The 23,995-nt window shown below is 44.8% G+C and overlaps 1 protein-coding gene across 3 annotated transcripts in view; it reads right to left on the bottom strand.

The window, feature by feature from the left end:
• Positions 1-23,995, bottom strand: part of LOC137368719 (coiled-coil domain-containing protein 192-like) — a 102,375-nt gene that overhangs the window by 61,968 nt on the left and 16,412 nt on the right. For all 3 annotated transcript variants that reach the window (XM_068028894.1, XM_068028893.1, XM_068028892.1), the window contains exon 3: positions 20,110-20,214. In XM_068028894.1, the coding sequence (XP_067884995.1) occupies positions 20,110-20,214 (105 nt within the window). The remainder of the gene's footprint in view (positions 1-20,109; positions 20,215-23,995) is intronic.

Genomic DNA, 23,995 nt, shown 5'->3' on the forward strand with positions numbered 1-23,995 from the left:
ATTTCCCAATGCACTTCAAAGCTAACAAATTACTTTTGATGTTTCATCACTGCTGTTATATAGACAAATACTAATTTATGTACAGCAAAGTCCCACAGATAGAAGTACGATAGTCAGGGTTTGGTGTTGTGGGTTGATGGATATAAATTCATTATTGTGTAAAACTATGGGCTTTGCTGTAGCATGATACAAAGGGTGAGGAGATGGGTTCTGAATACACTACACCATTGAGATGAGGAACAGGAGTTTGTGAGAAGACAAAAAATGAGGGTGCTATGACCCCTGAAACATCTTAGCCATATCCCTCCAATACTATAGGTCTTGCACCTGGACACGTCAGAATCCTGTCTTCATTGTTACGACCAGGTGGTAAGGGGTGTGGTTGGTTCCCACTGTTCATCTCCCAACTGACTGCAATCATGTTATTTAAAATGATGAGTTGGCTCCTGAGTGTTTTACTTGCCAAAGAAGCAGATAGTGACAGATTTTCTTGCAGGTTTGAAACAAAAATTAACTCTTTATTGAACAATATTCATTCCCGAAATGTTCGTACCACTCACGCACACATTCACTCTCGCATTCACTGTCAGGAGAAGATAAATACAAGGTAAAGGGTAAGAGTTCAAGGTGAGGCAGGTGTTTGTGTTTACGGGAAACCTGTTGAACCTTCCAAGTTGGACAGTCTTTTTTAAAGATGCAGGCCTGGGGTTGTTTGTAGTTGTGAGTTGTTGAGATGTTATAGATTTCTGGTGGTTAAAATTTCGGATTGGAGGTGGTGGATCACTTTCAGTTTTCTGCTGCAGCAAGCTGAATTGTAGAATTAGCAGCAGGGCTCCTTGCATGCCTGGCTGGGCTTCTTTCCACAGTCACTGGCTGGACTGGCTTTCTGTGATGTGCTTGTGATCTCTCTCTCTCTCCAGAGCTACCTTTTCAGATGAAAATCTCTCACATTAACTTCTGTTAGGAGATGCATGGCCCTCTCCCCTGTTGTCAACACACAATTGGCCAAGGAATCATAATCATTACCATCATTTGATGTTTAAATGGGAGTAATTCTGTTATGATGTGTCTACTTCACACCTTCTTGGTTTCAGAAGAACCCATTCAATTTAGGAATGTCTCTGGATGGTTTCAGGATGGATGTAATTGGCACCTCTTAGCCTGGAATGTATCCTTTTGTCCTTAACAGACAGTGAGGCAGTGTTCAAATACACAAGGCCAGGTTGTCTGAACTTCGGGGGCCATTTTCTTCAGCACTGACCATTTTTTAAAAAAAGGTAAAGTCAATTTTAAAGAGTCCACTTTGATTGAAGTTTTTATCTTAAGATTAGAAGTATGATATGTCTTTATTGAGCATCACATCATCATTTGTGCTTCAAAAGGCTGGCTGTCCCAGAGTTGCACCATTTGCTGCACACAACATCTGGATTAAGAACAGCAGTTCTTATACAAGTGAAGTTTACTACAGCATGAAGCTTCCATGCTACCTAACACATCTTTTCAAACCATCCCATGGAGACATACACATATACATTATCTAGGAAGTTATAACCACTATGCATGTATGTAGGAACACTTCCATCACTTTCACTGTGGAAAGGAGGCATCAGCCGGAGAAGGCACATAACTTTCAGTAGGTGGCTTTCATTTTGATTAAAATAGGTCACACATAACACCTATGTGGACATCAAGGCTCTTCATAGCATCCCCATGGCCTTCAAGAACAGAAAAGGTTTGCACTCAATTAACGTTCAGGTGGTGTCTTACCACAGAAACATTATGCATATCAGTGACAATTATGCAGAAAACAACCAAGCCATTATTGTGCAGCTTCCCAAGCTGCCCACATTATTTGAAGAAGAGTAAATGCTGAGTGGGTGGCTGTTAGGATACCAGGGCCATTCTCTGCAACAGTAAATGCAGACTCCATGAAAAAAATAATCTTTACAGCAGAGCAGAATGTCAGCCTGGACATCTCAGCATCTGTTTTCTGTTCTTTGGTTCAAGATAGTGTTATGAACGTTGGACTTTGTACCATGAGGATGTTTTAAAAACTTTGATTTTTAATGTAGTTTAAGATGGAGTCAGAGAACTCCGGTGAACTCACATCAACTCTGATTAGAGACGAGACAGGGATCTTGGTTACCAGGACAACAAAAAACCCAGATCAAAGACCTTTTTGAAAAGTAGAGACTGCAGGGATATAACACCTGAAGAACAATGGGTTTCACCCTCCCAGGCTTTCAGATCGTAAACAAGGAGTCAGAGCCTCTGAGAATGTCAATGTGAATTGCCGTTGCTAACACCTGGAAACCATGGAAAGACTGGTGGCTATTCTGTAGTCAGACTTGTGGACTTTGCATATTGGAAAAGACAATTCGCTATTGACTCTTGTTTCTAAATAAATTCAACAGAGTTTCAGAAAGCAGGCAGACTATAAAGAAAACCAGTGGTGGCAGCCTCAGAGAGGAGAGAAAGAGGGAACACCTGCTCTCAGAAGACTGATACAGCGATTGGCTGTGAGGACTTGAACCTATTTTGAATGTTTGAAGTTTGCAGGGAAATAAAAGTCCAACAGGATCTCCAGAGATTGCCTTATTCACAGAAGTCCAGGTCAAAAGTGCTTGGAAGAAGTGAGCAAAGAGGACACCGACTTTGAGAAAGGTCTGGGAGATCCAACCCATTGCAACTGGGAGGAGTTTGGGATTTTTAGCTGCAAGGATTATGCATCAAGAAGGATTGTGTAATGTATAAGTGTAGTGTGAGGTTTTCAAGTGTTTTAATTAGTAAAGAAAATACATTTCTTTGTAATTTGGAGTATCAGGTACTTACAAAGTACTAAAATAAAAACAAGAAATGCTGGAATCACTCAGCAGGTCATGCAGCATCTGTGGAAAGAGAAGCAGAGTTAACGTTTCGGGTCAGTGACCCTTCTTCGGAACTGACAAATATTAGAAAAGTCACAGATTATAAGCAAGTGAGGTGGGGGTGGGGCAAGAGATAACAAAGGAGAAGGTGTAGATTGGACCAGGCCACATAGCTGACCAAAAGGTCACGGAGCAAAGGCAAACAATATGTTAATGGTGTGTTGAAAGACAAAGCATTAGTACAGATTAGGTGTGAATACACTGAATATTGTAATGTTAACAGTCTCGTTGAAGTCATAACAATAGGTGCTATTTTATATGGCACAACAGAAAAGGCCACGGGCTCGCCACAATACTTCAAATGTTACTGTCTAGGGGGTTGGATTTTTCACAACCTAGGTTTGTGCCACAGTTGATGGGCCCCACAAGAAATTTGCGAAAGAAAAGTGAGGAGAACATTGGCTCCTGATACAAATACATTTCTTTCTCAATTGCAGCAAGGCACAAGGGAGCTAGGTAAGAGTACTGAGCTGAATTTTACGAGCCCCTCGATGTCGGGAGTCGTGGCGGGGGGAGCCTGTAAAATTCTGCTGGGAGAGGCCCGCCTCGACCCCCGTCGAGAAGGCCCTGCCGGATATTAGCGGCGACGGCAAGGCCTCGTTGCGGCCCGCCTGCCGCTTGGCTGCGGGGCCTTCATCTAAATATTTAAAAGAACATTAATTAAATGCAAATTATCTTACCTGCCGACGGTGGCCATCCCATGCCGATCTTACGGCAAACCAGCCACAACTCGCGCGAGGAATAAAATTATCAGGGCAGGAGGGTGGGGGCGCAGGGAAACGTATACCTATTGGTTGTGGGGATGCTGGGCAGGGATTGAAGGGCAAAATTATAGAAATTGGAGAGGGGGGAAGTTCATGCTAGGAGTAAACACACCATTTTGGGGGTTGGGAAAGATCCTGCGTGTTTTAATTTTTTATTTGAAATAAAAATTTTCCTACACTGCTTTAAATATTTAAATTTACCTGAAGGGCTTGGAGCCCTTTAAAAATGGCACTGAGCTGTGGTGCCGTACGCTGCCCCGCAGCTACAGTGCCACTGCTGAAATGTGCCACCCCTGCTCCAATTGCTGGGACCTGCCTGCCTGGCCCTGGCACAGAACTTAAAGAAACCTACCTTCTCTTCGAAGCACGCACTCCTTCATCCTGCAGCCTCAACAGTGGCCACCTCTAATGGTGGTGCTGCCAAGTTGTGGGCCCTCTGACCTGGCCGGCAGCTCTGGGAGGCGGACCACCATTCTCAATTGGACAGTGGTCCTGGCAGTGGCTTGTTAATTGTCCACCGCCAGTGAAATGCAGCCCCACAGTCCCACCACCTGCAGGCATGGGGTTAGGTCCCACTTTCGGTCCTGGCGGCTGGACTTCTTAACTGCTGATAAAATTCAGCCCCTCTTTTCTTCTTTCTGCCAGTTTTTGTGCTCAGCACATATTTTGTTGGTTTCTTCATCCATTCCTTGACGGTCGCCTGGGCGTTAAGCACCATACATTTTCTTAAGTTTTTTTAACAGATCTTATTTAAATGGCACCCAACGTTGTGCTATGAAATGAAGTTTCAAACCACACAAGGGGCTGGATTTTACCGGTCTCCCGACGCGGGCTCTGAGGCTGAGTGGGGGGAGCTTGAAGATCTTTCCAGCAGAGGCCCGCCACAGAGTCCAACCCCGGGAGGGGCCAGGCCCGATCTTCCCGGCGGCAGCGAGGCTCCATGGCAGCCCTACCACTGCTAGGCGACGGGACCCAGCTTTGCATATTGAAATGAGCACCATGGACACATTTAAATAAACTTAGCTCCCATCTTACGGGCCCGCCACGATTTTCAATACGACGGTCAGCACTCCCATGCCTTCACTTCCCTGTCTGGGGAAAGCAGGCGGAACGCTGGTGGGGAGGGGGGATGAATTAAGATTTTTAGTGCGGTGATGGTGGGGAGGGGGCGGGGGGGAAAACAGGGTCAAATAATCGTCACGCGTGTAGGGGATGGTGGGAAGGCGTGAACTGTGAAATTTGTACAGTTTGCGGGGGGAAGGTCATATTTGTAAGGTAAGTGTTTTGTGGGGGGGGAAGGGCAGATACTTAACTTTATTGTTGTTGGGGGCAGTGGGAAACTAGCATTAGAATTTTGTTTGCAATAGTATGGGGAGGAGGGGTTGTCTCTTTAAAAACTTAAATCCACAGGCAGGGCTGGCTGCCCTTTAAAAATGGCACCAACACCTGTGCATGGGCAACTGCACCATTGCTGATGTCGGAGAACCCGCCCCCTCCACATGATGGGGCGGGGGGGCGGGCTGACTGGAGTATTTCAATGAGCCGCTGCGCAGGAGTTTGTGGCAGCATGGCGGCATTTCAGCAGCGGCAGGCACTTAAAATTCAGCCCAAGGAGTGTGAGTTTATATTCGATAATTTGAACATGCATTTAATTTAGAACTCGTCATTATACCAGTGACTGAAATAGCTGACTGTGAAGGGAGTTTCATCTGATCCTGGAGTAAATATTCACAAAAATGTAATTTAAAAGTGTAAAAATGACTAATATAACAGGTTAGAGTTTAATTACAACATGTCTCAAGTGAAGCTTAACATAAACTAGTCAAGAAACCTAGGGGAAGAGGAAAGCAAAAGAGTGTTCTGCCTGTGCACACATATTGAAGCAAAGAAAGGAATAATTACTATATTCATTCACCAATGCTATTCTAGGGGAAATTTTTAATTTTAATTTGTGGAGGAGTAACTCATAGTAGGGTATAAGAAATTGTGTAAAAATCTGATTACCTCAAAAATAAAACTGCTATTTGGTGCTGAAAAGATATAAGGCGAGAGTGAGTGTGAGGCAGCAAAACACAGTCAACCTGCAGCTGCTAAAACAGGGGCTAAATTAGATGATCTCAACAATAGAGACTTATGGAAATTTGGAGTGACAGAAATCCCAGCAAACATACTACATATCTGGGATGTTGGATTTTGTCGGTAAATTCAAAAAGAAGCTGTTTGAATATTTGGCAAGGGAAGCAATTGAGGGGATGAGTGACAGAGTGTGTGTGATATTTTCCAGACTTTGGGACTGCAATGGTCTTTCTGATTCTTCACATTTCTAATTTCCTCTGTTTGAAAACCAGAGCTTCTCAAAGATTTTTTTAGGGCTGCTGGGGCTGGAAGCTTTAAAAGGATTTAATGATTATTGCTGTGGAGGCCAGGATATAAACAAAGCTTGGGTGAATATGTAAAATTCCTTAATTTCATACAGAAGAAAAGATGCTAAGGACTTCATGTGAATTTGTAGGTCGCTGTACTTTGGAATAGCAATTATTCAAAAATAATGCATATATTTCTCAGGAGGACTGTGAGAAAGCCGCAAACCATTTAATCAGTCACTTCTAAGAAAAAAACTCACACATGATTCTCAGAACATTGTAAATTCTACATTCATAGGATAAAATAGTTAGTCTCTCAACCTTTCTTTTATGAGGGATAATTATATCCCAAACAATAAGTCCCAGAAACCTACAGGCTGTGCCAATGGCAACCAGTCAAGAGAATGAAAGTCAAAAGACAATAAACAATTTTTCTAGATAAAAGAAAAGAACATCAGAAGACATAAAACAGTTAGAAGACTTCAGGAGACACAGGTGAAACTTAAAAGCTTTAATACATGAGGATGAAAGCAAAGCAGAAAGGATCAGGAGGATAAGTCATATATCATGACTTATCATCGTGCACATGACTGGCTAGCCTCAGGCATGAGGATGGCAGTGAATGAAAGAGACATTAAAAGCAATTTATTGTCATCTATATGCTGCAAGCCTAACAACATTGTTATTGTTCAGCTTGAAATCAGCCAAGGATTGTGATTTCCTCAACCCCTTTTTGTTTTTCAAATTTATTGCCTAGCAAGAGCAAACGGGGATTTTTTTTTATTCATTCGTGGGATATGGGCATTACTGGCTAGGCCAGCATTTATTACCCATCGCTAATTGCCCTTGAGAAGGTGATGGTGAGCAGCCTTCTTGAACTGCTGTAGTCCCTGGAGTGTAAATCCACCAACAGTGCTAGGTTAGGTAGATACATGCTGTTATTTCCTGAACAGTGCAAATGTTATCAGGTGTTATAGTTAATAAATTAGAGCTCCCTGCATTACAATAGCAATGACACTCCACAAGTACTTCATTGGCTCTGATGTGCTTTGGGCGTCCTGGGGTTGTGAAAAGCTTGTTATTAATGCAAGTTCTTTCAGACTATGGGCTCAGTTGAACTAACCCAAGTTGGACATGCAGTCCACAAACATTAAATTACAAGAAACCCCATCCATCAAGTGGTAGATTAAAAGTTAAAAGTACCTAAAAAGGTTAGCCTCAAATCTGGAAGGAATTTCTAAATAAAGCCAGAATATTAATAACTGTTAGGTAGCCAGGAAGGAACTGAAGAATGGACTTAGGAGAGCTAGAAGGGGACATGAAAAAGTCTTGGCGGGTAGGATTAAGGAAAATCCCAAGGTGTTCTACACTTATGTGAGGAACAAGAAGATGGCCAGATTGAGGGTAGGGCCGATCAGAGATAGTGGAGGGAACTTGTGCCTGGAGTCGGAGGAGATAGGGGAGGTCCTAAATGAATACTTTGCTTCAGTATTCACGAGTGAGAGGGACCTGGTCGTTTGTGAGGACAGCGTGGAACAAGCTGATATGCTCGAACAGGTTGAGGTTAAGAGGGAGGATGTGCTGGAAATTTTGAATGATATGAGGACAGATAAGTCCCCGGGGCCAGACGGGATATACCCAAGGATATTACGGGAAGCGAGGGAAGAGATTGCTGCGCCTTTGGCGATGATCTTTGTGTCTTCACTGTCCACTGGAGTAGTACCAGATGATTGGAGGGTGGCAAATGTTGTTCCATTGTTCAAGAAAGGGAATAGGGATAACCCTGGGAATTATAGACCAGTCAGTCTTACGTCGGTAGTGGGCAAATTATTGGAGAGGATTCTGAGAGACAGGATTTATGATTATTTGGAAAAGCATGGTTTGATTCGAGACAGTCAGCATGGCTTTGTGAGGGGCAGGTCATGCCTCACAAGCCTTATTGAATTCTTTGAAGATGTGACAAAACACATTGGTGAAGGAAGAGCAGTGGATGTGGTGTATATGGATTTTAGCAAGGCGTTTGATAAGGTTCCCCATGGTAGGCTCATTCAGAAAGTAAGGAGGCATGGGATTCAGGGAAAGTTGGCTGTCTGGATACAAAATTGGCTAGCCCATAGAAGTCAGAGGGTGGTAGTAGATGGAAAGTATTCAGCATGGTGCTCGGTGACCAGTGGTGTTCCACAAGGATCTGTTCTGGGACCTCGGCTCTTTGTGATTTTTATAAATGACTTGGATGAGGAAGTGGAAGGCTGGGTTAGCAAGTTTGCCAATGACACGAAGGTTGCTGGAGTTGTGGATAGTGTGGAAGGCTGTTGTAGGTTGCAACGGGACATTGACAGGATGCAGAGCTGGGCTGAGAAGTGGCAGATGGAGTTCAACCTGGAAAAGTGTGGTGATTCATTTTGGAAGGTCGAATTTGAATGCGGAATACAGGCTTAAAGACAGGATTCTTGGTAGTGTGGAGGAACAGAGGGATCTTGGGGTCCATGTCCATAGATCGCTCAAAGTTGCCACACAAGTTGATAGGGTTGTTAAGAAGGCGTATGGTGTGTTGGCTTTCATTAACAGGGGGATTGAGTTTAAGAGCCGCGAGGTTATGCTGCAGCTCTATAAGGCCCTGGTTCGACCACACTTGGAATATTGTGTTCAGTTCTGGTTCCTCATTATTGGAAGGATGTGGAAGCTTTAGAGAGGGTGCAGAGGAGATTTACCAGGATGCTGCCTGGACTGGAGGGCATGTCCTACGAAGAAAGATTGAGGGAGCTAGGGCTTTTCTCATTGGAGCGAAGAAGGATGAGAGGTGACTTGATAGAGGGGTACAAGATGATGAGTGGCATAGATAGAGTGGATAGTCAGAGACTTTTTCCCAGGGTGGAAAGGGCTATCACCAGGGGGCATAATTTTAAGGTGATTGGAGGAAGGTTTCGGGGAGATGTCAGAGGTAGGTTCTTTACACAGAGAGTGGTGGGTGCGTGGAATGCGCAGCCAGCAGTGGTAGTAGAAGCAGATACGTTAGGGGCATTTAAGCGACTCTTGGATAGGTACATGGATGATAGTAGAATGAAGGGTAGGTAGTTAGTTTGATCTTAGAGTAGGTTAAAGGTTCGGCACAACATCGTGGGCCGAAGGGCCTGTACTGTGCTGTACTGTTCTATGTTCTATGTTCTATGTTAGCATACCTGATAGAGGTATGGAATGCTATGCCACAAGTGATTGCTTAAGGAAAATCTATAAATACCTTCAAAATGAACTTAGATTTTAAAAAATATTAAAAAGTATTGGACGGAAACAGGAGAGTGAGTGACTAATTCATGTGGTGAAAAACACTACCAAATAAAAATGGGTCAAATGGCCTCATTCTGTGTTACAACATCCTATAACTTTTTGGTATTCTCACTAATGGGGACATTGCATTGTTTTTGCAGGCAACGGAAATGAGGAATACCACACACCGACTGTCCCGGCAAAGAGCATGTTAATGCCCAAACATTTCTTTCAGGTGAAACAGCGATTTACATGTACTTCCTTCAATTTAGTATACTGTATTCACTGCTCACAATGTGGTCGCCTCTACATTGGCGAGATCAAATGCAGATTGGGTGACCATTTTGTGGAACACCTCCACTCAGTCCGAAAGCATAACCTTGAGCTTCCGATTGCTTGCCATTTCAACATACCTCCCTGCTCTCGTGCCCACATTTCTGTCCTTGGCCTGCTGCAGTGTTCCAGTGAACATCAATGCAAGCTCGAGGAGCAGCACTTGATCTTTTGATTAGGCACTCTACAGCCCTGCAGACTTAACCTTGAGTTCAACAATTTCAGCGCATGATTGGCCTTTTTAAAATATTTTTCTATTTTTTTTAATGTTATTTTATTTTTCCACCATATGCCTGTTTTTTATGTGGACATAGCTGCTCATTATTCTGCCATTAACATTCTCTCTGGACTAATGCTTTGACTTTCACCACAAGCATTAACACACACTCTTTGCCTTTGTCCCATGACAGCATTGTTATTTTATTTCTCCTGCCTTCTGCTCTATCATACACCTTCCCTTTTGTTCTCTTCCCCACCAAACCACAACCTCACCCTTCACTTGCTTAAAATCTATTCTCTTCTAACCTTTGCCAGTTCTGATGAAAGGTCACAGACCTGAAATGTTAACTCTGCTTCTCTCTCTACAGATGCTGCCTGACCTGCTGAGTATTTCCAGCACTTTCTGTTTTTATTCCAAATATTTTATTATTTAGATTATTCAAGTATATTGAGAATGTGCTTCAATTAATACAAGTTATATGACCACACAATAAAAATAAAATTCTAAATGGTGAAAAGAATAGGATTGTTATTATTTTCATTCTTCTTAATGTGATCTTTAAGATCATTGAATACTTGAATATTTAATATCATTACAGGATAGCGATAGGTCAAAACCTAGGCAGCACAGTGGCGCAGTGGTTAGCACCGCAGCCTCACAGCTCCAGGGACCCGGGTTCGATTCTGGGTACTGCCTGTGTGGAGTTTGCAAGTTCTCCCTGTGTCTGCGTGGGTTTTCCCCGGGTGCTCCGGTTTCCTCCCACAGCCAAAGACTTGCAGGTGATAGGTAAATTGGCCATTGTAAATTGCCCCTAGTGTAGGTAGGTGATAGGGAATAAGGGATTACTGTAGGGTTAGTATAAATGGGTGGTTGTTGGTCGGCACAGACTCGGTGGGCCGAAGGGCCTGTTTCAGTGCTGTATCTCTAAATAAAAAAAAAAGCATCACATCAACATAAAGTCCACAGGCATCCATCAAAAAACTTTCAACTTTGTTGGGGATGTAAAGTTGGCAATATTGAAGTCAATGGAAAAAAAATCAGAAGGAGTGTATAACGGACATCCAATCTGATATTGCCCGATTTACATACCCATCACAATTGAAAGTTTCGACTATGGTGTGTATTCCAAGTCACTCAACTCTCTATAAACACCATAGATATGATAAAAACGTAGAAAGAATCAGTGGAAACCAAGTATATTTCCCTATATGCTGACAGTAAATAAAATGTAGAGATAGTTAAAAATTTAATTGGTCAACACTAGATATTCTCTCAGGCTCAGTATCACTATTAATTTCCAGTAGCAAATCTCATTGTCCTCTACAATCTGAAGCCACACCTTTATTGCTCCATATCTAGTTAAATTATAGTAAGACCACCCAATTGGTAAATGAGCACCTTATTATACATACTGGATACTATGATCTTGCATATGTCATCATAAATGCTTTCCTGTATTTTCAGAAGGTGGACTGAAATGCATTTGAGCGAGACAACATTGATTGCAAACCAACAAATTAGTTTAGCCTGTATGGAACACATAAGGTACACCTATTTCCTGCAACTCACCATTGCTTCATTACAGGCAAAACTCAATTACAAGTCAACTGTTACTGAATCGGCTGGTACCTGACTTCCACTATTAGAGACTGCACACATTCCTATCGAGCAATAGAGTTTCTGGCAGCCTCAGACATCTTTCTCCAAAGAGAAAGCAACTATCTTCTGAACTACCTCCCCCCAGCCATGCCCCCTTAGGTCGGTGTGTCAAGTATTGGTTTGTTAAGTTGGTAGTTAAATTTACCACCTTAAATGAACTGCTGCTCTCTTCCTTTATGTGGAAGGTCACAGCATCTGTATATTGCATGTGCATCCAAATCTCTCTGCCCGATGTATTAAATGGGAACCATTCTATCATTCATCTGGCTGTGAGCTGGGTGCTCAATAACTGCCCATTGCCCCAACAATGATCCAACATTCAAAAAGCTGCCCATTTCCCTATAGGCTTTTTAGTTTTTTTTCTCTTTTCAAATATAAGCTTTCTAATGTTAAGGCAAAAAAGAATGCTGCAACCATAGGAGTTAACCCTTCATAACAACAAGAAGTATTTATATAGTGCCTTTAATGTAGTAAAACGTTACAGATAAGGACAAATGACCAAAAGCTTAGTCAAAGAGGTAGGTTTTAAGAAGACTCTTAAAGAAGGAAAGAGGTGTGGAGAGGCAGAGATGTTTATGGAGGGAGTTGGAGACTTTAGGGCCTCAAACAGCTGAATGCACAGCCACCAATAATGAAGGGATTAAAATTGGAGATGCTCAAGAGGCCAGAATTATATAAAATGCAGGTATTTTGGAGGGTGTGGGGCTGGAAGAGATTGTAGAGGTAGGGAGCAGTGAGGCCATATCAGCTTAATCTAACTTCACCGCAATACCATAATAAATTAAAATAAAATCCCTTCCAGGCATATAGCTAAAAATACCAACATGTCACAGAGCCATCATTTTAGAGATGGCTGGAAAATCAATTAATTAAAAATTGGTGCCATTTATGGAAATGATAACGTAGTATGTTTCAACAAATTAACTTTCACTTTCTGTCTTATTGATTAAAAACAACAATTTATCCAAACAATACCTTCTCCTTTGTATTAACTTTTCAATCTCATGGTAGTAATAGATTTTCTATTCTACACTGAAGCAAACATTTTATCTGAATGCTATAATACAGTCCCCACTGCTTATAGCGAACAAGTTGATGTTAAAGTGATTTGCTTGCTAAAGAAGTGGATGGTAAATTGTGAAAACATATCGGAAGAAATGTTGCATGTCTTTGTTATAGGACTTTGAACGAATCAATTCAATACTGTATCAGCAGCGCCACTCAGCAATGTAGCAATTACTGAAATTTTAACTATTGAAAAGCACATTTTCATGAAAAATGCTTCTTTGTTTTGTTTCCAGAATATGAGAATTTTTATCAGCCTTTAATCACTGCTTGAACCTAATTAGAACTGTGCATGTCAATGGCAATACTGTCGCAGTAAATGGAAGATATTTACAGTAAGGATTTCCACCCTGTAAACATATAACATAAAAGAGAATGTGATAAAGGGCAGATTATTAATATTTCCTGGCATAGCTTGCAACGCCCATATCTGTCTGGCCGTGTACTCCAAAATCACAAGGTCAATAATAACTACTGTTCGATCTGCATTTGCCCAAAATAGGCATGCCTGGCATGATTAATGTGTTATAAGCGGCACCTTTGTAATTGAATTTAATAATAATTACATAGGATTACATTCACAGAAACAGGCCTTAGGTCCAACCAGTCCAGACCGGCATTTGTGCTCCACTCGAGCCTCCTCCCATCTGCTTGGGCAAGGAGGAAGAGACTGGCCTACCAAACCAAGCAAGCCTGGAGGAGATCACAGAGGAGGTCAGCAGCCTTCGGGTTGTCCCTTGAACCTGGCTGCAGTGGCGCAAGGAAGTTCATGACCTTATGCGATCCGTCAAGATGAATGTACAAAACATTCCTTTCCTTACAGCCTTACATGCAACTAGGCATGAGGGTGAGATTGGTAGAAAGGGAATGCCCATCCAGTCTTTGGCAATAGCCAGGCAGTAGCATTCCCTGTCAGAGCCTGTCAACTTCTCTGTGAAGGGCCCAGTCATCATTGTCAATACTGACGCTTCAAAGAGAGCTTCAGAGTGTCTTTGAAGCGTTTTCTTTACCCTTCCCTGGTTCACTGGCCATTTGAGAATTGAGAAAACAGGACCTGGTGGGGAGACAGTTTTCAGCCATCTGGACGCAGTGTCCAGTCCATCAAAGTTGGTTTTGCAGGAGTTTTACCTGAAGGCTTGTGGAGCCGACTTCAAGAAGGACACTAATGTTTGGTTGACAGTCCTCCCATTGAATCCGGAGGATGCGGCAGAGGTATTGCTGATGGAATTTCTCTAGTGCTCTTATGTGTCGCTGATCCACAGTCCAGGTCTTACTGCAGTACAGAAGTGTGGTGACAACAACTACTCTGTACACTAGGACTTTTATTAACTTGCAGAGGTCTTTGTTGTCAAACACTCACTGCCATAGTTTGTAGAAGGCTGAACTGGCACAGCTGATCCAGTGTTGGATCTCCTCGACAATGGTGGACTTTTGAGAGAGGTGGCTGCCAACGTATGGGAAGTGCTCAACATATTCCGAAGTCCCTCCTTCAAACATATATGGGAGGTGGAATATTTGGCTGACCAGGTGTGGGTTGATATGAGTTTGTTTTGGCAACATTCAAGGACAGGCTGAGTCCCTTATATGCAGAATTGAAGAGATCGAGAGCAGCTTGCAAATCTGGTGCAGAGTGGCCAACAACACTGCAGTCATCCGCAAGCTGTAGATCATATATGTCTATGGTGGTCAGTTTAGTTTTGGCACGGAAGCGACTGAGGTTAGAGAGTTTCCCATCTAGGTGGCATTTAATACTCACAATAGAGGGCAGCTGATCTTTGATGAGGTGAATAGCCACTGTCAGGTAGATTGTAAATAGTGTGGGGGCTATCACACAGCCTTGTTTGACCCCAGTCCAGATTTTGAAGGCATCTGTTTCAGATCTCCCACTCAAGACAATTGCAGTCATATCATCATGGAGCAATTTGCAAGATTGTGATGAAGTTTCTTGGACATCCAAATCTTTGCATTACAATCCACAGAGCCTCGCGATTTACTGAGTCAAATGCTTTGGTCAGGTCGATGAATGCAATGAAGAGTTCCTGGTGTTGTTCTGGATTTGTCGGGCAACAAACCATGTCGGAGGTTCCTCTGTGAGGTCTAAAGCCACATTTTGTCTCTGGGAGGATTTCCTCAGCCACAGGAAGTAGGCGATTCAGGAGAATTAGGCCGAAATTTTACACCACCTCCGAAGAACGGGCATGGTGGGGGTATAGAATGGAGTGGGATGCTCAGGGGGCCCTTCCCAACCCGCTCCTGCCTCTGCCGCCAATTTACGTGGAGCGGTGGCAGGAAATGGCCTGCCCACCCCAGGCCAATCAAGGCCCATAAGTGGCCAATTAATAGCCACTTAAAAGCCTCCACCCGCCGCCACGGGGATTTTACGGTTGGCAGGCAGGCACTCAAAGCCTCAGAAAAGCCGCCTGATAAAAGTAGGCAGCCTTCTGATGGCCTGGGGGAAGAGGGGGTGCCCTTCTGATTGGACACTCAGAGGGCCGCGCTCAACACCCCAACCGCCCCCAACACCCAACAAAGCCCCGTCCCCTCAACTGACCCCCCCTTGCCTCAATGGGGTCCGACTAATCGCCCCCAGCGAGGCCCTAAAAACGTACCCATTTTCTGGTGCTTTCCGACATCTTCATTCTTCAGCTGGGTGGCAGTCCCAGCAGTGGCCACCACTCCCGGTGGTGCTGCTGGGACTAAGAACTGTTGGCCCACTGATTGGCCAGCCGGCAGCTCCATTAGGCAGTACTTCCTGCTTCAATGAGGTGAAAGTCCCACGTAAGAACATTTAAGGGCCTGGGGACCGTAAACTCCGGTCTGGATCCCCAGGCCCGGCGGAGGTGGGATTGCCACCAACTTTTCGGTCGGTGGACAGCTCCCTTCCGCCCACCTTCAAATTCCAGCCTGCGTGTTGGGACTTGCCCTGCTATGGATGAGGGAAATACCTCGATAGTTTCCACAACATAATTTATCTCCCTTCTTGAAGATAGTTACAACTGTTGCATTCCTGAAGTCAGGGTTGGGGTGGGTGGAGTTCTTTTTCCTCGCAAATCCGTAGGATGAGTGCATGGAGTCTCGAAGTGAGCAAATGCCCAGCAGCTTTGAAGACCTTTTCATCCATTTGATTGCTTGTTGCAGCTCTCCCATCGATAGTGGTTCATCCATGGATTCTACCACAGGGTACTGGGAGGTAGCCTGAAGAGTATCAGCTGCCACTGTGGATTTATGGTTGAGGAGTTGTTGAAAATGTTCTTTCCAGTGTTGACGGATTGCATTGCCATCCTAAAGAAGAGAGAAACCATCCTCTGAGGGGATTTTGTCCATTTGACCTTGTTCTATAGACAGCCCTGGTGGCTTCAAAAAAACTTCACATGTCATGATGGTCGGCATATTGTTGGATCTCTCAGGCTTTCTGTTCCCACCACTTGTCCTTTATCTTCTGGATTTGTTTTTGAGTGTCAGCCTTGAGCTGTTGGAATGCAGCCTTCTTGACTTGCATCCTTGGGTTGTTCAGCCAGGTAATGAAGACTGCTCACTTTTTTCCCAGGAGGTCACATATTTCAGCATCATTTTCATCGAACCAGTCCTGGTGATGACGATGCTTGAACCCAATGGTCTGGACACAGGAGTTTAGAACCGCTGACTTTATTTGTTCCACTGTTCTGAAATTGAGTTGGATCCCTGAAGATTTTCTAGATTGGTTTGCGAGCTGCACTTGGAATTCCTCTCTTTGGTCGGGCTGCTTTAGGGCTGAGACATTGATCTTCTTCTTCTTTCGGGTCTTGCAATGCCTTGGTGCTAGGTGAATGCTCATCACCAATTGAACAAGTCGATGATATGTCCAGCAGGCATCGGTTCCCTGCATGGATTGAGTGATACAGACACTTAGATCTTTGACTCCAATAATGACATAATCCAAAAGGTGCCATTGATTTGATCTAGGATGCCTCCGTGTGGTTTTGTATTTATCCTTCTGGTGGAAGAGGGTGTTTGTTGTAATGAGGCCATGCTGAGCACACTGAGGACATCATTTGCATTGGCTTTTCCACCCCGTTTTTCCCAATGGTTCCTCTCCAGACATGGGAGTCACAGCCTACCTGGCATTAAAGTCCCCAGAAGGATGATCTTTTCTTCTTTTGGGATGGCAGTGAGGACTTCATCAAGGTCAGAATAGAACTTTCCTTAACATCCTCATCGGAGTCAAGGATTGGGGTATAAGTGCTGATGATGGTGGCACATTGATTACGCTGAGCAGTCAGTGAATTGTCATGAGTCTTTCATTTATGCAGTTGGGGAGTTCTGGCAGTGCATCCAAGATCCTATTTCAGATGGCAAAACTAACTCCATGAACACTAGGGTTGCTGTCAGCCTTTCCTTTCCAGTAGAAGGTGTATCCCCCTGCTTGTTCCTTCAGCTGCCCCTCCCCAGGAAGGTGGGTCTCCGAGGACAGCGATGCCAATTTGGAGTCATGAAAGTTCACGTGACACAATTGCAATTCTTCTTTTTGGACAGTCACTCTTGAGATTACCCATGAGTCTTCTGACATTCCAAGTTGCAAAATATAAAGTTTTCTTTCTTTGACCACGAAGATGGTGATCCCGCAGGTTGTGGTTCTCCACCAACCGCCCCCCCACCCCCACCCTGCTCAGTCACAGATGCTGCTGCCCAAAAACATCTCTGTTTTCCCAATACAGGTGTCTATCGACCTTCATGCAGCTGTCACCTGGGTGCAGACTCTTGACTAGGGACTCCCAGTTCACAGCCCTGTCCCTGTCCCTGTCCCCAATTCTCCGTTGTCACAGGACTTGCAAATCGACCCTGGTAGAAGTCTGCCCGTGACTTTGTTTAACGTGGGGAACTTGGTGCATCGTCATTTGCCACACAATCTCGACGGATTGATGGTCAGATTTCGGTGACATGTCGAACCACGATGACCAGGACCACCTTGCCGCTGCAGCCTTCTTCCACCTTCGCAGCGAGTGAGACACAGTCTTCGTTTGCTTGTTCTGCTGTTGAGGACTTTTTGCACTGCACTTTTTCTGGCACCGCTCCCCAACCTTGCCGCCATGGGTGGCCCTACCAGAAGCAAGGAGTTCCCGACAGCATCGCTCAAGGGATCGTCAGAGTGCGCAAGCTCTCCACATCGTAGGTGGCGATCCACGGAGGGCTTGTGCTAGATATGGCTTCAGCCAATGGAGAGTTTTCCCCGGATTCCCATTGACTTCAATTTTACTAGGGCTTCCTGATGCCACACTGGGCTGAATACTGCCTTGATATCAAGGGCAGTCGCTTTCACCTCACCTCTGGAATTTTGTTCTTTTGTCCATGTTTGGGCCTAAGATGTAATGATGGCTGGAGCCGAGCGGTCCTGACCAAACTCAAACTGAACATCGGTAAGCAGGTTATTGGCGAGTAGATGCCACTTTGTAACACTGTCACTAACCCCTTCCATCACTTTGCTGTTAATTAAGAGTAGACTCAATAGATAGGGTGGTAATTGGCTAGATTAAATTTGACCTGCTTTTTGTTGACAGGACTTTTTTCACTTTGTTTGGTAGATGCCAATATTGTAAGCTGATTGGTTGGTGAATAACTGCTGTTAGAGTGTGCCTGTAAATAGCTGGAAAATAAAAAATGTGTGTTTTTTTAAACCCTCAAATAGCTACCTTATAAGTGGCAAGGTTAGTATTACTAAGGTTTTAATTGGTGTAATTTATTACTAATTACTAATTAGAAAGTGCTGTTTGGACAGAGAGGGGAATGCTCCAGACCATGAGGTTTCAGGTTGTGGTGGGATACAGTTCTGTCGTTGCCTCATGGATGCCCACTTTTGAGCTGCAAGACCTGTTCTGAATCTATCCCATTTCTGTGGTAGTGCCACAGAAAATAATGGAGGGTAACCTCAGTGTGAAGATGGGACTTCATCTCCACAAGAACTGTGCTGTGATCACTCCTACTAATTTTGTCATGGATAGATGCATTTGTGACAGGTAGAATGATGAGGACAAAGTCAGATAGGTTTCACCCTTGTGTTAGTTCTCTCCCCACCTGCTGCATGCCCAATCTGGAAGATATGTCCTTCAGGTACCAGCCAGCTCGTTCAGCAGAGGTGCTCCTGAGCCACTCTTGCTGATGGATATTGAAGTTCCCCTCCACCCAGAATATATTCTGTACCCTTGCTACCCTCAGTGCTTCTTCCAAGTGGTGTTCAACACAGAGGAGTACTAATTGATCAGCTGAGAGGAGGCGGTAGGTGATAATCAGCAAGTGGTTTCCCTGCCCATGTTTGTCCTGATATCATGAGACTTCATGGGGTCCAGAGACAATGTTAAGGACTCTCAGGGCAACTTCCACCTGACACTGTGCCACCACCTCTGATGGGCCTGCCCTGCTGGTGGGACAGCACATACCCAGCGATGGTGATGGAGGAGTCTGGGACATTGTCTGAATATATGATTCTGGGAGTGTGAATATATCAGGCTATTGCTTGACTCGTCTGTGGATCAGCTTTCCCATTTTTGGCACAAATCCCCAGCTGTTAGTGAAGAAGACTTTGTGGGGTCAACTGGGCTGGGTGTACCCTTGTCGTGTCAGGTGCCTCGGTCAATGTTTGGTGGTCTGTCCAGTTATATTCTTACTCTACCTTCTCGTAATGGTTTGATACAACTGAGTGGCTTGCTAGGCCATTTCAGAGGGCAGTTAAGAGTGAACCACATTGCTGTTGGTCTGGAGTCACATGTAGGCCGGTCGGATAAAGGTGGTAGACTTTCTTCCCTAAAGGACATTTGTGAAGCAGATGGAATTTTACGACAATTCAGTAGTTTCAGAGTCACTGTTACTAGCCCTGTATTCCAGATTTATTTAATTAATTGAATTTAAGTTCCCCAGCTGCCATTAAGGGATTTAAACTCGTATCTCCGGAGAATTAGTCCAGGCCTCTGGATTACTAGTCCAACAACATAACCAGTATCCTAATGACCCCATATTTGTAAAATGAGGAGATGCTGCTAATCACAGTAATGTTCCGGAGCATTTGTTCAAATTGTAAATTTCGCATTAAAAGGGAATTTTGATCTCTTGCATCCTCTCATGCAAAACTGAGTACATGAGCTAAAAGCAAGATCAACTGAAAATGGATTAGTACTGCTGTTAAATGTAGGTTTTACCTGATATCATTACATAAACTGAAGTCCAAGTGGTCAATCATGCCTTTTTCTCCAGCTTATTTTGGTTTTCCCCCTTTTAGGTTGATTGCATTTTTTGTGACTTATATTCACCAGATTTGGCTTATTTCACTTTCTTTTGTCTCAATTCAATACTAAGTGCAATAGAATTCAAAATAAGCCAGAAATAAGCATATAAGACTAAAAACAAACTGTTTGAATACCCTCATATGGTTACTTCACTAACATTGTGGAAATATAACTTTTGGTGCACACTTTACACAATGAAACAATGTTGAGAATTAATTTTGTGTTAATAAAATCACTTTAACATATTCCAAAATGATTTACCTCTTTCGTTAACATTCTTGCTTTTTCCTTCGCCTCTTGAAGCTCACTTTCTACATCTGGTGAATCTGGGATAGAACCAATCTGTGTGAAGTTTAAACCTTGTATCTGAAAACGTAAATAAATCAGTATTTTTACATCACAAAGCACAGCACTGATGCTATCACCAAGAAGATGACTTTTTTTTCATTTATTGCATCTTAACACCAGTTGAGTAACTTTTATATCATCATTATTGTACAGCACATCTAACATGCATGTCCCAAGAATTAACTGTCCTGCATAATAAATAGTTTGATTGCATCTTGTGTTCTTTTGAACTAGAGGCAACTCATGACATTAGAAAGAGTCAAAGAACCAAGCCTGTGCAAATACAATCATATGGAGAAAGACCATTGTTAAAGAAAACATATAGGCTGCAAAATTCAATAAGACCCAAAAGGGATGTAGGGATTGCAATTAGAGGCCTGCTGCCCGACCCGAACCCGACGGGACCCGACGACATGTGTCGAGTTGGGGTCAGGTCGGGCCCATCTTCCAGGGCCGGCTTTCGGGCTCAGCTCGGGTCAGGCCGAGTCCAGGTCGAGTCGGGCGGAACACACAAGGTAAGTCACTATGACGTCATCGTACATGCGCTGTAGCTTCTTGCAGGTTCAGTGTCAGGAACGTAAGGAAATGGATGGTCGGGTCGGGCTCGGGTCGGGTCGAGTAGTGGCGGGTTCGGGTCGGGCTCGGGGCAAGATCGGAGGGACATGGGCCGGGTCAGGCTCGGGTCTGCTGTGGTTCGGTCGGGTTCTTTTTCCCGACCTAAAGCAGGCCTCTAATTGCAATGCACGATAAACCAGGAAACTTTTTTTTTATTCATTCATGGGATGTGGGCGTCGCTGGCCAGGCCAGCATTTATTACCCATCCCTAATTGTCCTTGAGAAGGTGGTGGTGAGCTGCCTTCTTGAACCGCTGCAGTCCATGTGGGGTAGGTATACCCACAGTGCTGTTAGGAAGGGAGTTCCAGTATTTTGACCCAGCGACAGTGAAGGAACGACGATATAGTTCCAAGTCAGGGTGGTGTGTGACTTGGAGGGGAACTTGCAGGTGGTGGTGTTCCCATGTATTTGCTGCCCTTGTCCTTCTAGTTGGTAGAGGTCGCGGGTTTGGAAGGTGCTGTCGAAGGAGCCTTGGTGCATTGCTGCAGTGCATCTTGTAGATGGTACACACTGCTGCCACTGTGCGTCGGTGGTGGAGGGAGTGAATGTTTGTAGATGGGGTGCCAATCAAGGGGGCCGCTTTGTCCTGGATGGTGTCGAGCTTCTTGAGTGTTGTTGGAGCTGCACCCATCCAGGCAAGTGGAGAGTATTCCATCACACTCCTGACTTGTGCCTTGCAGATTGTGGACAGGCTTTGGGGAGTCAGGAGGTGAGTTACTCGCCTCAGGATTCCTAGCCTCTGACCTGCTCTTGTAGCCATGGTATTTATATGGCTACTCCAGTTCAGTTTTCGGTCAATGGTAGCCCCTAGGATGTTGATAGTGGGGGATTCAGCGATGGTAATGCCGTTGAATGTCAAGGGGAGATGGTTAGATTCTCTTTTGTTGGAGATGGTCATTGCCTGGCACTTGTGTGGCGCGAATGTTACTTGCCACTTATCAGCCCAAGCCTGGATATTGTCCAGGTCTTGCTGCATTTCTACACAGACCGCTTCAGTATCTGAGGAGTGGCGAATGGTGCTGAACATTGTGCAATCATCAGCGAACATCCCCACTTCTGACCTTATGATTGAAGGAGGGTCATTGATGAAGCAGCTGAAGATGGTTGGGCCTAGGACACTACCCTGAGGTACTCCTGCAGTGATGTCCTGGAGCTCAGATGATTGACCTCCAACAACCACAACCATCTTCCTTTGCGCTAGGTATGACTCCAACCAGTGGAGAGTTTTCCCCCTGATTCCCATTGACTTCAGTTTTGCCAGGGCTCCTTGATGCCATACTCGGTCAAATGCTGCCTTGATGTCAAGGGCAGTCACTCTCACCTCACCTCTTGAGTTCAGCTCTTTTGTCCATGTTTGAACCAAGGCTGTAATGAGGTCAGGAGCTGAGTGGCCCTGGCGGAGACCTGGACGCAGTGGTGCAAGAAGTTCAATGACATCACATGAGTGGCCAAGTCAGTAAATGCATCTTCTCATGTCACATCTTACCAACAGCCTGTTGCTTCCGATGCAGGCACCTTGCAGACTTTATGCTGCCTGCTCATTTAAATGATTGTAGTCGCTGTTGAGCAGCTGCAGGCCTCAGCAGGGGGCCCAACGTTCTAAGAGGCTAGCACCAGTTAAAGCTAGCCTGAACTACTTAAAGCCAGCCTGCATTTCTTAAAGGGAAAGCACATTCTGGCTGGCGGAGGTGTTAGAAGTGATTGCAAAAGAGAGTGTGAGCGAAGAATACTCACTTAGCACAACATGGCAGAGAGCGGGCCCCAAGATTTTCCGACACTGTACTGGATGCTTTGGTTAAGAAGGAGGTGAGATGTCATCTTTCCACATTGGGCCAGGAGCCCCTCCAGACAAACTCTTGGAAGGCAGTGGAAGCAGATAGCCGTGGCAGTCAATGCCAGGAATGTAGCCCTGAGGACCTGGATCAGTACTGCAAGAAGTTCCGTTGACATCACACCAGTTGTCAAGATCAGTAAATGCATCTTCAAATGTCATATCCTACCAACTGCACCACTAGCCTCATACACTGTACAATACACCACATCCCCACCACTCACCTAACAGCAATCTCTATCAATCACAATTCACACCTCACATTCATGCCTCCACCTCACGCTTGCACACTTAGCACTGCTGTAGCCTCTCACCCATAACTCACAGTTTGCACACACTGCCAGTTAATCAATCATGACTGCCACATCATGCAAACCACTATTCTCACTGACACACTTTCCTCTCTCCTGCAGGACAAGTTGGCACACAAACGAAGACAGCAAGAGCTAACCGAGAAGGGAGAGGCACGGCTGCAGGTCCTTATCCCAGTGGAGGAGACAGTGATCACTATCAGTGGGACAGCCATGACTGAGGGCGTGACCAGGGGTGGAGCTGAAACTATCGAAGATGACTGTATCCTGATACCTAATCCTCCTTCTCATAGACCACTTTCCCCTTATCTCACAATCTCTACTGATTTACATGCTGCACATGATCTAAGCATGAACCTCTTGCTCTCCCATCACCTCCCCCCCACCCCCGCACAACCCTGGTCTTGTGCCTTTCTACTTTCAGATATATACGAACTGCAACCCCCAAGAAGTGGTGCAAGAGAAGGAGCTGGAAGAGTAAGAAGGCGGTGATGAAGAAGAAACACCATTACTTGCTCCCACACTCGCAGCCACCAGCTCAGATACTGACACAGCACATACCTTGGAGGGTAGCTTTGAGGTGGGATCTGCACACAGTAGGCTGAATTTAATGAGCCCCCCGGAGACAGGCTAGGAGGTGTTGGGGAGCCCACAGAATTGCGACGGGAGGCTGGGAGTGGAGGGCCTGTCACCTTCCCGTTGCACCACAATTTAGTCGGGGGCGGGATAGGCCAAAGACAGCCTTCCCACCTGGAGGCCACTTGAGACCCTTAAGAGGCCAATTATCAGCCACTGGAATTAAGCCAGCAGCAATGGTGGGGGGAGGGGAGTGCCTCCTTCATGCAGGGAAGTCACCCAATAAAACAAGGCTACCTATGCATGCTGCCCACTTTTGCATGGGTTCACACCAGAGTCATAAGTCAGATGGTCATCAGACAGACCTTGTTGCCCAGTAGCCATCCTCAGGTTTGTCGCGGTGGCACAGAATGAAGACATCATGACTGCTGCCAGGATACTGTGAATTAACCTGCATGATCCGCTG

This window comes from Heterodontus francisci, chromosome 4 (assembly GCF_036365525.1).
Source record: "Heterodontus francisci isolate sHetFra1 chromosome 4, sHetFra1.hap1, whole genome shotgun sequence".
NCBI classification, from domain to species: domain Eukaryota; kingdom Metazoa; phylum Chordata; class Chondrichthyes; order Heterodontiformes; family Heterodontidae; genus Heterodontus; species Heterodontus francisci.